Raw genomic sequence first — 14776 nt, forward strand, 5'->3', positions numbered from 1 at the left:
GCTTGCTTCTCTCCTTGATTAGTTTCCACCCATTGTTTCTTGTCCTGCCTTTAGATGTTTTGGAGAATAGCTTGACTCCCTCTTCTTTGTGGCAGCCCCTGAGATATTGGAAGACTGCTATCATGTCTCCCCTGGTCCTTCTTTTCATTAAACTAGACATACCCAGTTCCTGCAACCCTTCTTCATATGTTTTGGTCTCCAGTCCCCTAATCATCTTTGTTGCTCTTCTCTGCACTCCTTCTAGACTCTCCACATCTTTTTTATATTCGACCTACAGTGGTCCAGCCTTTGATTATATGGAGATATTTCTGAGTAAATCTGCCTAAGGCTTTAGCCATGATCAAGATACCAACAAAGGATGTTGAATCATTGATTTCTTTTCTTCTTGTTGCATTATAAGAAAGTCAGAGGATCCCAGTTGAGTTTGACCAAAACAAAACAGAAAGCACAGCTCATACATTTGGCATGAAAGCTATTCCTGGTTTCCATCAAGTAGGGCCTCAGGAGAATTGGGTGGCCTGCTTGAATTGGGAGGGGTGTAGAAGTTGTATTAAGCCGGTGGCAACCTGTGGGTGGCTGCCCACCGCGTCTGGTTCTATGCCATCCTATTTAGCCGCATTTTCGAAGCCGTACGCATGCATGCAAGCCGCACGCACAATCAAAGGGCATGCACGGAAGGCCACACCTCTGCGTAAAAGGTGCACACACTCACGAAGAGAGCATGGGGGGGGGGGGAGAAGAGGTAGCAAACTTCCACCTCTGGAAGCATGCTTCACATTGAAGTAACAACCGAAGGGCTGTGCCTTGAGAAGAAAAATCTGCAAGGCAGGAAAGTCTATTTCAGACTTCTCCAGTCCCTTGAGTGGCAAAGAGAAGTTTGCAAGATGCCCTAGAAGGAGGCGGAGAGGAAGGAGAAGCTCCCGAGAAGTTGTTGCATTATTTGATCTCCCCAGAGGGAAAAAGCCCTGATCCAATGAGCTTTCGGTTGATAAAGTCCTTGGCACTTTCTAGGAGAAAGGGATCACTCAAGACGCAGTGGATGGTATAAAAGAAACCAGCCAGTCACCAACTAAACGCATCTTTCCGTCTTAGTTCTTCAGGAGGTACTCCTGGTTGGAACTTTGGCATGAGAACAGGGCAGGAGGGATAAATGACGGAGCTGGGGATGGGTGGATGGATGGATAGATTTTTATTTTATTTTTATTTATTTAGTTTGTCACTCATGCACAAGATGACAGGAATAAGAACAAGATGAATAAGAACCCAGGAAATGGGTACAAATAAGTGGGGACAGTAGGACAGGGACAGTAGGAATGCTGGTGCGCTTATGCAGGCCCCCTTTACGGACCTCTTAGGAATGGGGTGAGGTCAACGGTAGACAGTTTGAGGTTGAAGCTGTGTGGGGGTTTGAGGGTGTAACAACGGAGTCAGGTAGAGCATTCCAGGCATTGACCACTCTGTTGCTGAAGTCGTATTTTCTGCAGTCGAGTTTGGAACGGTTTACTTTGAGTTTGTATCTATTGTGTGCTTGTGTATTATTGAAGTTGAATCTGAAGTAGTCATTGACAGGTAGGACGTGGTAGCAGATAACGCTCAGGTCAGATCGTTAGGCAGCTTAGTTCTAGGTTCTCCAAGCCCAAAATTTCGAGCCTGGTGGCATAAGGTATTCTGTTGCAAGTAGAGATAGATAGATGATAGATAGATAGATAAGATAGATAGATAGATAGATAGATAGATAGATAGATAGATAGATAGATAGATAGATAGATGATAGATGATAGATGATAGATGGATGGATGGATGGATGGATGGATGGATGGATGGATGGATGGATGGATGGATGATTGATAGCTATATGATAGCTAGATAGATAATTGCTAGCTAGATGATAGATAGATAGATAGATAGATAGATAGATAGATAGATAGATAGATGATAGATAAATAGATGATAGCTAGATGACTGGCTGGCTGGCTGGCTGGCTGGCTGGATGGATGGATGGATGGATGGATGGATGGATGGATGGCTGGCTGGCTGGCTGGCTGGCTGGCTGGCTGGCTGGCTGGCTGGATGGATGGATGGATGGCTGGATGGATGGATGGATGGGTGGATATCTTAAGACAGTTTCCCATTCTCTTCCAGGAACTTTGTGGATTGCACTCTTCCCTCAATCTTTTCTTCCTTTCTGGATCCATCCTGCACCTGAATCCAAGCCGACATGCCTGGTGGATACAAAGGAGAATGTGGGGATGATGTTGACCCCATGCCCTTCTTGGCTCCCGGCGAGAAGGAGAAGATTGAAGCCATCAGCAAACCGTACGACATCAAGAAGTCCTGTTGGGTGAAGGACGAGAAGGAAGGCTTCATAGCTGGGGAGATCCAGTCGGAAACTGATACTCAAATCACGGTGAAGACCGTGACCAATCAGGTGATTGGATAGAAAGGGGAAAGTCCACTTGCACGTCTCTTAAGTTAGGACCTGGCAGGGTTACTCAAATCAAGGGGGCAGGGAAGATGAGATGGAGCCTATTTTGAATATTGCATGGAGTGACTAATGGCTGAAGTTTCCACTTATTAATCACAGTAGAATACAGATAATAGTTAGAAGGATTTTGGAGATATTTAATCTCCAAAGTGCATGAATCCAGTGCATGAATCCACGATTACAGCATCCTTGACAGATGGTCTTCCAGGATCTGTTGAGGCTGCAGAGAGCTCACCATCTTTCAAGGTAGATTGTTCCACTCTTGAACAATCTTTGGCATTTGGGACTTCCTTCTCGTGTCGCACCAGAATCAACTCCCTTGTAATTGAAACCCACCATTTATTATCTTCAAGGGACGTGGTGGCTCAGCGGCCAAGATGCCGAGCTTGTCGATCAGAAAGGTTGGCAGTTTGGTGGTTCGAATCCCTAGCGCCGCGTAACGGAGTGAGCTCCCGTGACTTGTCCCAGCTTTTGCCAACCTAGCAGTTCGAAAGCACGTAAAAAAACGCAGGTAGAAAAATAGGAACCACCTTTGGTGGGAAGGTAACAGCATTCCGTGAGCCTTTGGCATTGAGTCATGCCGGCGACATGACCACGGAGACGTCTTCGGACAGCGCTGGCTCTTTGGCTTTGAAACAGAGATGAGCACCGTCCCCTAGAGTTGGGAACGACTAGCACATTTGTGCGAGGGGAACCTTTACCTTTATTTCTTATCTTCAGGAGAGAGAAAGGAACTTGTGCTCTACATGAGTTTCCATGTTGGTGAATTTATTTCATTTAAGGGCTGTCTGACCACAGAAATTACCCTGGGAGGCTCACAGCTGTCTTTTACCCTCCCCTTCCATAGACGGTCACCATGAAGAAGGACGATGTCCAGCAGATGAATCCACCTAAATTCTACCAGATCAGTGATATGGCCAACATGACCTTCTTGAATGAAGCCAGCGTCCTGGATAACCTCCGGCAGCGTTACATTATGATGAGGATCTATGTAAGTGGGAAGATGGGTTGAAGCATTTGACTTGCTTGGAGAACCCTCCCTGGAGATGGTTGGAACCATCTTTCGTTCCTGGGGGAGGCAGATATTTGGGAGATATTCTTTTTCATTTTTTCCCCCCGAGTGGTGCGATGGCTAGAGGTAGAACTCTCGCCTCACAATCAGGAGGCTGTCAGCTTGATCCAAGGTAGAGGCTATTATTTCTCTTTCTGGGCACAATGAGAATATATCTAGAGCCATGGTGGCGCAGTGGTCAGAGTGCAGTACTGCAGGCTACTTCTGCTGACTGCCAGCTGCCTGCAGTTTGGCAGTTCAAATCTCACCAGGCTCAAGGTTGACTCAGCCTTCCATCCCTCCAAAGTGGGTAAAATGGAGACCCAGATTGCTGGGGGCAAGAGGCTGACTCTATAAACCACTTAGAGAGGGCTGTAAAAGCAGTGTGAAGCGTTATATAAGTTTAAGTGCTATTACTACCTTCCTTCCTTCCTTCCCCCTGCCAGTGGTTAGAATGCAGCATTGCAGTCTAACCGTGCCCACTGCCAGGAGTTCGATCCTGACCGGCTCAAGGTTAACTCAGCCTTCTGTCCTTCAGAGGCGGGTAAAAGGAGGACCCGGATTGTTGGGGGCAAGAGGCTGACTCTGTAAACCGCTTAGAGAGGGCTGTAAAAGCACTGTGAAGTGTTATATAAGTCAAAGAGCTATTGCTAGTACTGGACTTACGGATGATACTCAGAGCTGTTTAAACCAGGCCATGTTAAAATGTGATTGAAAGCTGATCTTGACTGCCTTGTTCTCCTTCTAGACCTATTCTGGCCTCTTCTGCGTCACCATCAACCCTTACAAGTGGCTACCCATCTATGGGGCACGTGTGGCCCAGATGTACAAGGGCAGGAAGCGTACGGAAGTGCCTCCTCACCTCTTCTCCATCTCTGACAACGCCTACCATGACATGCTTATGGGTGAGCGCAGAGGAGATCCTCAAAGCTCCTTTAATGGTTGCAGGAATTGGGTATGTCTAGCTTAATGAAAAGAAGGACCAGTGGCGGATTAAGGCTCTCTTTGTCCCTTGCTCCATTTACACAAAACCATGTGTACCTGTCTGAATTTTATACAATATAATACAATAGCAGAGTTGGAAGGGACCTTGGAGGTCTTCTAGTCCAACCCCCTGCCTAGGCAGGAAACCCTATACCGTTTCAGACAAATGGCTATCCAACATCTTCTTAAAGACTTCCAGTGTTGGGGCATTCACAACTTCTGGAGGCAACTTCTGTTCCACTGATTCATTGTTCTCACTGTCAGGAAGTTTCTCCTCAGTTCTAAGTTGCTTCTCTCCTTGATTAGTTTCCACCCATTGATTCTTGTCCTGCCTAGTCCAGGTGCTTTGGAAAATAGGTTACAATACAATACATTAGCAGAGTTGGAAGGGACCTTGGAGGTCTTCTAATCCAACCCCCTGCCTAGGCAGGAAACCCTATTCCATTTCAGACAAATGGCTATCCAACATCTTCTTAAAGACTTCCAGTGTTGGGGCATTCAAAACTTCTGGAGGGAAGCCTTCTCCAGAAGTTATGAATGACCCAACACTGGAAGTCTTTATAATCAAGCCAGGGTCCATTCCTAAGGCTTCCCAAGCGTTTATTTGGATAACTGGCTATTGATCAATTCCATGGGATTTAGAGAGAGAAAAACCTGATTATCCAACGTCCTCTTTCTCTCTTCCTCCAATAGAACGTGAAAACCAGTCTATGCTGATCACGTAAGTGGCCCTATTTCTCTCCCACCCACCCCTATATATTCCCAACTAAAATATTAATAAAAATGGCTTGGTTTTTAATGCTCTACACACCGTACAAAGAAAAATGAAAGCATGTCATATGAATAAGCGACCAAATTAATAATAAAAAAAAGTACAGCTTGAAATTGATTTCCTGGCAACAGACACTAATGAGAAAGTTTATTGTAGGCATCAGGAAAGGTTTCCAGAAGATGGTGGGTTTTTGTTTTTTTCTGAGCTAGTAAGAAAGGGATACTGCAATTTTATTTAAGGAGTAAATGCTCCATCTTGAAACCTTTCTGAATGGGGAAGGCAGGTTAACAACTGCAGGGATTCACTTAATGACTGTGGTCAGAAAAGTCGTAAAACGGGGGGAGGGGAAATTCACTCAATAAATGTCTTGCTTAGTAACTTACGTTTTGGGCTGAATTGTTGGGGTAATTCCCTTAACCATCGTGGCAAAAGTCATAAAACGAGGCAAAGCTCACTTAACAAATGTCTTGCTTAGCAGAAATCGTGGCCATAAGTTGAGGATGAACTGATATAATCTTCCTTTACCTCTAGCGGAGAATCCGGAGCGGGAAAAACTGAAAACACAAAGAAAGTCATCCAATATTTTGCCAACATCGGAAGTAGTGGCAAAGTCTCTACCGATGGAAAGGTAAATGGAATTCCGGTCTCTTATCCGGTACTGGTTGAAAGCGCGATAAAGTAGCCCTGAAAAACAGCGCAACATCCTTAAGCGTTCCAAAATGTTTCCTGGTGGAGTGAGAATGATGATGGTCCTTGTTTTTGGCCAGGGCTCTCTGGAGGATCAAATCATCCAGGCCAACCCTGTCCTCGAAGCTTTTGGAAATGCCAAAACCACCAGGAACAATAATTCGTCTCGCTTTGTAAGTATCGGATTCCGAAATGGTGCTTTCTCCCATTCAACGCCCCTTTTCCCTATCATGCCAATGACGTCGTCGTGTCATTTGGAAATGGTTTTAAGAGACAAGGAGAAGAGCCACCACCAAGATAATGGTCAGATGGTAGCAATGGCACTTAGACTTATATACCTCTTCACGGTGTTTTTTTTTTTCCTTTTCTTATTCAGGGTAAATTCATACGAATTCATTTTGGTAGCACAGGGAAACTGGCTGGAGCCGATATTGAGAGCTGTAAGTTTCTAATTTCTCTAATGACAATTCCCCATTCTCAACTCCTGTCTCATTTTAACTGGCATGTATTAATAATTTTATCCATTGTCTGTCTGTCTGTCTGTCTGTCTGTCTGTCTGTCTGTCTGTCTATCTATCTATTTTTATCTATCTATCTATCTATCTATCTATCTATCTATCATCTATCTATCTATCTATCTATCTATCTATCTATTTATCTAATCTCTATTTATCTATCTAATCATGTATCTTTCTCTATCATCTATCTATCTTTATCTATCTATTATCTATTATCTATCTATCTATCTATCTATCTATCTATCTATCTATCTATCTATCTACCATATCTATCTCTCCTCTTTATTCATGTTTTAGACCTGCTGGAGAAGTCCAGAGTCATCTCTCAACAACCTGCTGAAAGAGGCTATCACATCTTCTACCAACTCTTGTCCAACAAGAAGCCTGAACTTGTTGGTAGGGCATTTTCCATGAGTGTGTGTGTGTGTGTGAGAGAGAGAGAGAGAGACAGACAGATAAAATACATATACACAGAGAAAAACAGAAAGAGAAAACACAGAAAGAGAGAGAGAAACGCACGCACACACACACACACACACAGGGAGAGAAAGACAGAGAGAGAAAGAGAGAGAGAAAAACAGAGGGGGGGGAGAACACAGAAAGAGAGAGAAACAGACACCCAGTGAGAAAGAAAGAGAGAGAGAGAAACGTGGGGGGGGGGGAGACAGAGACAGGAGAGACAGAAAGGGAGAGAAAAACAGAGGAGAGAGAGAGAGAGAGAGATGTTTCTCTAAAACTTCTGTATTTTCCCTTCACGGCCATTTCCATGGCTTTCTTCACATCCCAACAAGCAACAAATGTCCCCTTCTAACATGCCTTTTGTCACCCCAGAGAGCTTGCTGTGTGTCCCGGATCCCAAGGAATACCACTGGACAAGCCAAGGGGTCACTGTGGTGGACAACATGGATGATGGGGAAGAACTGCTCCTCACAGATGTACGTGTGCACAGGTGGTATGGGGGACACGGCTCAAAATGGCGCTGCTTGCTGAGCTTAAAACCCCGTCACCCGCTTTGGTTCCTTCTCTGTGTCACGCTTCCTTCTTTGCCAAGGTGGCCTTTGACGTCCTGGGCTTCACCGGAGAGGAGAAGAACAGTGTGTACAAACTCACGGGGGGCATTATGCACTTCGGCAACATGAAGTTCAAGCAGAAGCCGAGGGAGGAACAGGCCGAAGTGGACACCGCCGAGGGTAATGCAGTGGGGACGAAGGCAGAGTGTCCTTGTTGGTGGTATTGTTGTTAGTTGCAAAGTCATGTCTGACCCATCATGACCTCATGGACCATGTTCCTCCAGGTCTTCCTGTCCTCTACCATCCTCTGGAGTCCATTGAAGCTCACGCCTTCTGCTTCGGGGACTCCATCCAGCCACCTCCTTCTCTGCCATCCCCTTCTTCTTCTTTTGCCCTCCATCGTTCCCAGCATGAGGCTCTTCTCCAGGGAGTCGTTCCTTTTCATTAGCTGGCCAAAGTATTTGAGTTTCCTCTTCAGGATCTGGCCTTCTAAAGAGCAATCAGGGTTGACCTCCTCTAGGACTGACCAGTTGGATGGCCTTGCAGTCAAGATGCTCATCTTCTCCAGGGAGTCCTTCTTCCTTCTCATTAGCTGGCCAAAGCCTTGGAGTTTCCTTTTCAGGATCTGGCCTTCTAAAGGGCAGTCAGGATGGGTCTCCTTTGGACGGATTGGTTGGATTGACCTTAACTTACAACTATTCATTCAGTGATCGTTCCAAGTTACAACGGCACTGGAAAAAGTCACTTAGGAGCTTTTCCCGCACTTATGACTGTTACAGCATCCCCACAGCCATGGGATCAACATTCAGAAGGTCCCTATTTATGACGGTTGCAGAGTCCCCAAGGTCACACGTTCCCCTTTTGTGTCTTTCTGACGAGGAAAGCCAGATTCACTTCACAACTCTGCTACTCGTTTAATAGCTACAACAAGATAGGTCGTAAGACAGCCCAAAAACTCATAATTGTCTCGCTTAAGTTCTGGGCACAATGGTGATCGTAAGTCGAGGACTACCTGTATGAAAGCAAGAGATGTCTTAAGGTCCCCATTAAATGTCACCTTGGGTTACAGCATTGTAGAATAACAGAGTTGGCCTCTTGAATTAGAATTAGAATGAATGAGCTGGAAGGGACCTTGGAGGTCTTCTAGTCCAGCCCCCTGCTCAAGCAGGAGAACCTATAGATAAAGTGGCTGTCTAGACTCTTCTTAAAAAGCTCCAGTGATGGAGCGCTCCTGATTTCTGGAGGCAAGCTGTTCCACTGGTTCATTTATCTTCACTCATCCATAAACGACGTCTCCGTTTTGATCTTTTGCCAGTGGCTGACAAAGTCGCCCACCTCATGGGTCTGAACTCTGGGGAACTTCAGAAGGGGATTACCAGGCCCCGGGTCAAAGTGGGCAACGAGTTTGTGCAGAAGGGGCAAAACCTGGACCAATGCCACAACTCCGTAGGCGCCCTGGGCAAAGCGGTCTACGACAAGATGTTTAAGTGGTTGGTGGTGAGGATCAACAAAACCCTGGACACCAAGATGCAGAGACAATTCTTCATCGGCGTCCTGGACATCGCCGGTTTTGAGATCTTTGAGGTACCAAGAAGCCATGAATGATTTTTATTGCAAAAGATTCGGAGTTGGGGGCACACACTCCCCCCATAAAACCCCTGGCATGTAGCATGAAAGACATCAGTGTCCTTCCCATTCTGTTCCGTCATCATCAAGGTGACACCATCCATATTTTCCACCGTGCCATCCATCAGTAGACTTCTACTGGCCATCAATTCTCCCGTCTACTTTGGGGTTTTTTTGTGTGTGTGAGGGGGTGTCAGGTGGGAAAGCAGATCCCCCCCAAAAAAAACAATGCAAGAGAACAAAACTCCCTTCTGCCTGGACCATGTGAGGGCTCCTTGGTGCTCTCTAAGCTTGCTTCTTTTGCTGCAGATGTTTCATGATCCAACTAGGTAACATCATCAGTGCTAATAAGGAGTGGGCTTAGCTGTCAGTTTATATTCTGGTGGGTGGCGTGTGTGTGTGTGTTTGTGTGTGTCTTAGAGATTCTTTGGTTGGGATTTTTGCTGTTGGCTCTTTGGCATTTTCTTGATTGGGGTATACTGTAGATGTTGTTAAGATGTCTATTGCTGCCTGATTCATCAGAGCGCCAGGCATCTAGAAATCCCCTGGCATTTTTGGGGACTTGGCCTGGTCTCTGATTGTCACATTTTCCCAATTGAAAATAGGGGTAAATCTATCGATCTATTGTGGAAACTACAGTCGTTTGCAGCACCCCTCAGTCATGTGTGACCCCATTGTTTTCCTACTACGGTTTCGCCGAAAGCCGGCCTTTGCTTCTGGTGGTCGTGGGCAAGCCGTGGTTTCATTGAATGACCGCTGCAAGAAACGTGGCTTACTCACAGGAGCAAGCCATTTTACCACCAGGTTGCGTTACAGCGGTAAATCAAACTCCTCCTTGGCTTTACAACTTCTGAAGCAAAAAGAGTATGGCAAGTCTAACAGTAGGACGTGGTGAGCAGTGGAGGGATTCAGCCGCTTTGCACCTATTTGGGAGAACTGGTTGTTAACTTTCGAAGCAGTTCAGAGAACCGGTTGTTGGAAGAAATCTCCTTTTGTTTTTTTCCCCATTTTGCAGGGCTAATCCTGTAAGGAAGGCAGGAAGGAAGGAAACATTCTGGTGTTGTTTCTAGTCTCATCTCTAGTGCTCTCCTTACAGAAACTGCCTCTCCGGTTAACCCTCATTACAATGTCACAGCTAAGGCAAAGTGCCCATCAACCTGAGTGACGTTGAGTTGGCCATGCCCCACCCAGTCACATGACCACCGAGCCACGCCTACCCAGCTGGTCATTAGGGCAGAGAATTGGTTGTTAAAGTATTTGAATCCCACCACTGATTGGTACCATTTGTCCCAGATTTGGTGATATTCCATCTCCCGCTTGTCTTTGAGTTCTCGAGTCAGTCTGTCCATCTCTGCTCATGTCAGTCTTATTATTTATTATTTCTTGTTCCGGGGGAATCTCCTTATTTTTCCAGTTTTGTGCAGAAACCAGTCTTGTTAAAATGCGCAGCATTAAATATAGTCCCACCTTTGCCATGTTTTTCTTCTGTGATCCCTAATAAAAATAATTCTGGCCTCAACGCCATCCTTTCATTTAGCATCTCTTCCAAATACTTTCTTATCTGGTGCCAAAAAAAAAAAAGCCCTGCAGATCCTTTTCCTGAACCGGGGAGGGCTGGGGGGGGTGTCAGCCACATCTACCCAGCTGGTCATTAGGGCAGAGAACCAGTGGTTAAATGATGTGAATCCCAGCCCTGGTTTGTGAGTTCACCTGTCGCCTTCTCCTCTCTGCAGTTCAACAGCTTTGAACAGCTGTGCATCAACTTCACCAATGAAAAGCTGCAACAGTTTTTCAACCACCACATGTTTGTGCTGGAGCAGGAGGAATACAAGCGAGAAGGGATCGACTGGGTCTTCATCGACTTTGGCCTCGATCTCCAGGCTTGCATTGAGCTCCTTGAAAAGGTAACACCACACACACACACACACACACACGCACCGAAGAAACCTGGGATTCTCCAGATCGGTTGAAGGTGGCTTTGAGCTCTTTCTTGCCATAGTTGTTGTTGTTTTTCATCCTGACCTCGGGTAATATGAGGTCCGAGCATTTTCTTTCCTTCTTTCCTTCCTTTCTTTCCTTCTTTCTTTTTCTTTGTTTTTTCCTTTCCTTTCTTCCCTCCCTTCCTTCTTCCATCCTCCCCTCTTTCCTTTTTTCTTCATCTATCATTGTCTCTCCTATTGCTATATCTCTATCTATCTATCATCTATCTATCTATCATCTATCTATCTATCTATCTATCTATCTCTTTATATCTCTGTGTTCTGTATCTATCCATTTACCTATTGATTATCAATAGGTAAATTGATAATTATCATGATCAATATCTATCTATCTATCTATCTCTATCTATTATCTATTTCTCTATCAATATCTATCTAACTATCCATCTATCTCTATTATCAATTTCTCTATCAATATCTATCCATCTATCTCTATTATCAATTTCTCTATCAATATCTATCTATCTATCTATCTATCTATCTATCTATCTATCTATCTATCTCTATTATCAATTTCTCTATCAATATCTATCTATTTCTCAATCAATATCTATCTATCTGTCTATCTATATCTTCTATATCTATTATCTATTTCTCTATCAATATCTATCTGTCTATCTATCTCTATTATCTATTTCTCTATCAATATCAATATCTATCTATCCATCCCATCTTTGGAATATTTTTTTCTGATCAAGGGGGATCAGGGAGTGAGATCGTATGTGATCTTTTATTGCAAACCCTCCAAACCTCTTAAGACTGTGAAAAACTGATCCCGTAAATCAGGGGTGTCAAACTCAAGGCCCGGGGTGCTTAGATCTGGCCTGCGGGGCCGCCCTGGAAACAGCAAAGGACTGCCCCACAGTGCCTCTGCCAGCAGAAACGGAGCTCAGGAGGGCTGCACACGCTCCTCCCAAGCTCCGTTTTCATTGGCAGAGGGTTGCAGGAGGCCATTGCAGCCGAAAATGGAGCTCGGGAACCCGTTTTCGCTGGCAGAGTGCTCGGGCCATCACAGGTGCCCCGACATGATTGATGTTGAGCTGGCCACGCCCACCCCTGAGGTCAAACATAACCTTGATGCAGCCCTCGGTGAAATCGAGTTCGATACCCCTGCCGTAAATCAATGCCAACGGATGAATTGATCCTCCCTTCTGCTTCCACCCAACAGCCCATGGGCATCTTCTCCATCCTTGAAGAGCAGTGCGTGTTTCCCAAGGCGACCGATGCAACTTTCAAGGCTGCCCTGTATGATAACCATCTGGGCAAGTCCCCTAACTTCCTGAAGCCAAAGGGGGGGAAGGGCAAAGGGGCAGAAGCCCACTTCGAGCTGGTTCACTACGCTGGCACGGTGAGTATAAAAGCAAGAAGAAGAATAGAAGGATAACCGGCTCTTGCATGGAGGGACTTCGGTTCTAAAGGGCTTGGAGAATCTACTTGGAAACGGGGAAATAGGGAGAGGTCTACAGAGATTCTCCATCATCCGGGGTCATGGTGGCCTCAAAGATGCTTTTCCAAAAGACAAGTGGATTTTCTTGGGTTGAACCCTTCCATGCTTACAAGATCGCGTGAAGGGTTAATACCACTTTATAATGCTTTGGTAAGGCCACACTTGGAATGCTGCATCCAGTTTTGGTTGCCACGATGTAGAAAAGATGTGGAGACTCTGGAAAGAGTGCAGAGAAGAGCAACAAAGAGGATTAGGGGACTGGAGGCTAAAACACATGAAGAACGGTTGCAGGAACTGGGTATGTCTAGTTTAATGAGAAGAAGGACTAGGGGAGACATGATAGCAGTCTTCCAATATCTCAGGGGTTGCCACATAGAAAAGAGAGTCAAGCTATTCTCCAAAGCACTTGAGGGTAGAACAAGAATCAATGGGTGGAAACTAATCAAGGAGAGAAGCAACTTAGAACTAAGGAGAAATTTCCTGAGAGTGAGAACAATTAATCAGTGGAACAACTTGCCTTGTGAGTGCTCCAACTCTGGAAGAGATTGGACAACCATTTGTCTGAAGTGGTGTAGGGTTTCCTGCCTAAGCAGGGGGTTGGACTAGAAGACCTCCAAGGTCCCTTCCAACTCTGTTATTCTATTCTATTATCTTCTGCCATTAGCCTAGGATAATGAGATACTGCCTCATTGGTTCCTTCATCCTTCTTCCTTCCTTTTTCCATCCAGGTGGGCTACAACATCACCGGTTGGCTGGAGAAAAACAAGGACCCCCTGAATGAAACGGTGGTGGGCTTGTTCCAGAAGTCTGCCATGCCTTTACTCTGCATTCTTTTCAAAGAAGAAGAAGGTTCAGGTGTGTAGATCTTTGCTGCCGCATTGCGATCTGGTCATCCTGTACAGCAGGGTTCTCCAACCTTGTCAACTTGAAGACTTGTTGGCTGAGGAATTGTGGGAGTTGAAGTCCACAAGTTGCCATGGTTGGAGGCTGGCTGAGGAATTGTGGGAGTTGAAGTCCACAAGTTGCCATGGTTGGAGGCTGGCTGAGGAATTGTGGGAGTTGAAGTCCACCAATCTTCAAGTAGACAATGTTGCAGACTCTGCTGTAGAGTAGTACATCACCTATGTTGCTTTGAGTAATGAGATAAGCGGCATATACATTTAATCAATCAATCAATCAATCAATCAATCGTTCAGTACATCACTTTTAGAAGCCATCCAGGACCCAGAGTGCAATTTTGTGAGTTCAATTCCTTCTTGAATCCCATAGAAACAACATCTGGCTGTTTACACATGAGAGGACGATATCAGTCACGGGGTGCCTCCTGGTGGTGAATATCACCAAAAATATTTATTTGTGCGTGGAAATTTATAATTAATAAGAGTAATATACAGGAAGCCATTACAGAAGAGAAAACGTTTTGCGTGCAAATCCGCAAACAAAAATGTGTATATACTCTACATTTGGGAGTGAGATAGGAACATGCTTGTTCAAAAGTGTCTTGACGTGGGTCGAAAGGAATGGAAAAAGTGAGAATGGCGAGGAACTGAATTGGGCAGATGTGCAGAGAGGAGAGTTGGAAATAAACAGGAATCGACCGGTTGGCCAATCACTTAACAGATTGGCAGATCGAGGACAACTTGGCCCGGCCAACTCAGAACAGAATAGTGTTGGAAGGGACCTTGGAGGTCTTCTAGTCCAACCCCCTGCTTAGGAAGGAAACCCTACACCACTTCAGACAAAGGGTTATCCAACATCTTCTTTAAAACTTCCAGTGTTGGAGCATTCACAACTTTTGGAGGCACTGATTTATTGTTCTAACTGTCAGGAAGTTTCTCCTCAGTTCTAAGTTGCTTCTCTCCTTGATTAGTTTCCACCCATTGATTCTTGTCCTGCCTTCAGGTACCTTGGAGAATAGCTTGACTCCCTCTTCTTTGGGGCAGCCCCTGAGATATTGGAACACTGCTATCATGTCTCTCCATGTCCTTCTTTTCATTAATATAATTCCAGCAACTGTTCTTTATGTTTTACCCTCCAGTCCCCTAATCCTCTTTGTTGCTCTTCTCTGCCCTCTTTCCAGAGTCTCCACATCTTTTTTTACATTGTGGAGACCAAAACTGGGTGCAGGATTCCAACCGTGGCCTTACCAAGGCCTTATAAAGTGGTATTAACCCTTCACTCGCCATAGGGCAATTCA

The 14776-nt window shown here is 45.2% G+C and overlaps 1 protein-coding gene across 2 annotated transcripts in view; it reads left to right on the top strand.

Moving 5' to 3' along the window:
* The window catches only part of MYH16 (myosin heavy chain 16), a 44481-nt gene that overhangs the window by 1882 nt on the left and 27823 nt on the right, over nucleotides 1-14776 (top strand). For both annotated transcript variants that reach the window (XM_081966070.1, XM_081966071.1), the window contains exons 2-15: nucleotides 2143-2428; nucleotides 3333-3476; nucleotides 4285-4441; nucleotides 5214-5241; nucleotides 5824-5920; nucleotides 6060-6152; nucleotides 6356-6419; nucleotides 6794-6892; nucleotides 7328-7431; nucleotides 7548-7686; nucleotides 8822-9090; nucleotides 10866-11036; nucleotides 12301-12480; nucleotides 13308-13434. In XM_081966070.1, the coding sequence (XP_081822196.1) occupies nucleotides 2219-2428; nucleotides 3333-3476; nucleotides 4285-4441; nucleotides 5214-5241; nucleotides 5824-5920; nucleotides 6060-6152; nucleotides 6356-6419; nucleotides 6794-6892; nucleotides 7328-7431; nucleotides 7548-7686; nucleotides 8822-9090; nucleotides 10866-11036; nucleotides 12301-12480; nucleotides 13308-13434 (1882 nt within the window). In that variant the 5' untranslated portion in view covers nucleotides 2143-2218. The remainder of the gene's footprint in view (nucleotides 1-2142; nucleotides 2429-3332; nucleotides 3477-4284; nucleotides 4442-5213; nucleotides 5242-5823; nucleotides 5921-6059; nucleotides 6153-6355; nucleotides 6420-6793; nucleotides 6893-7327; nucleotides 7432-7547; nucleotides 7687-8821; nucleotides 9091-10865; nucleotides 11037-12300; nucleotides 12481-13307; nucleotides 13435-14776) is intronic.

This window comes from Natrix helvetica, assembly GCF_964273705.1.
Source record: "Natrix helvetica genome assembly, chromosome: 13".
NCBI lineage: Eukaryota > Metazoa > Chordata > Lepidosauria > Squamata > Natricidae > Natrix > Natrix helvetica.